At 53.9% G+C, this 1106-nt stretch overlaps 1 protein-coding gene across 1 annotated transcript; it reads right to left on the reverse strand.

Annotated features, from left to right (window-relative positions):
• Window positions 1–5: 5 nt before the first annotated feature.
• On the reverse strand, window positions 6–1093 carry LOC116465980 (putative spermatogenesis-associated protein 31C2; the record flags this gene model as incomplete). Its single annotated transcript, XM_032148861.2, has 1 exon — window positions 6–1093. A coding segment is annotated over exon 1 (600 nt), but the record flags the coding sequence as incomplete, so codon positions are not given.
• Between the last annotated feature and the right edge of the window lie 13 nt (window positions 1094–1106).

Genomic DNA, 1106 nt, shown 5'->3' on the forward strand with positions numbered 1-1106 from the left:
TTGATGTTTTCTCCAAAGTGGCTTACTGAAGGAGGCTGTTTCTTTGATGGCAGTAGCTGGATGCCTTCATCCTGATGGGTGTCTTCTGTTTTCCTGCCTGGGGTAAGTTGAGGAGTCCTCAATTCTTGAAACATTTCTTCATGTTTTTCTAAGTTGGGCTTCCTAGAGTTCTCCCTCTTGTGAGTAGGGGGAAACATCGGCCTTTGGCTCTTGCATGAGCCTTGACAGTTTGGGTTCCTGGGCCCCTTGTGCCCCAGGTTGCTCCTTCTGGCTGCCGTGAGGTCACGTAGCTCCTGGGAAGCCCACATGTTCCCAGTAGGCATGCTCTGGAGATGGCCCTGGGGCACTTGAGAAGCCAAATTCTCTGAAGCATGGGGCAGAACAGATGCTTGCCCATCTGGAAGGAGCACAACAGTGGCAGAAACTTGAGGCTGGGTCTCTGATGTCGTGGCCATTCCAGGCTCAAATTCACTAACCTCCTCCTCCATAAGACGCAGCTTTCTTGGATCTTGGAAGACAGACATTCTAGGGAGTAGAGAGCTTTTGCTGGTCCCTGGAGCCTCGAAACCACGCACATCCTCACTTGTGGCTTGGAGGTTTGCCATCACACAGGTTGCCAAGGGGACTCTGGGTTGTGGCACTGCCTCCCTGGTCTCTCCAGCCCTTGAAGATTGGGCTTATAAGCTCCTGCTCTGCTGGGTGCTGCCTGTGAGGCTGTATGTGAGGGGCTTAGATGGCCACCTGCCCTCCCGTCCAGCTGGAGGAGACTTCAAATGCCCATGACCATTCCAAGATGGGATCCCTCGCGGGGCCCTCTGGAACTGCTTACATGCAGGTGAGGAGGCCTGAAGACTCTCTGGCATGTGAACAGATGCTTTGGTCAGCACCTGCTTTCTCAGACTTGCCATTGGTGGCCTTCTAAGGAACGTGGCCACCTCAACTTTTGAGCCAGCCCCAGATTCACAGGTGGCTGAGGAGGGACCGGCAAGCTGTGTATTGCACAAGGATGAAACCAGTTTAAAGCACTGAATGGGCTTGAGGACCCTGAGGGCTAGACCCCACCTGTGTTTGGCCCAAAACCTCACAATATGGGCTCCCAGCACCTG

This window comes from Hylobates moloch, unplaced genomic scaffold, assembly GCF_009828535.3.
Source record: "Hylobates moloch isolate HMO894 unplaced genomic scaffold, HMol_V3 SCAFFOLD_17140, whole genome shotgun sequence".
Taxonomy (NCBI): domain Eukaryota; kingdom Metazoa; phylum Chordata; class Mammalia; order Primates; family Hylobatidae; genus Hylobates; species Hylobates moloch.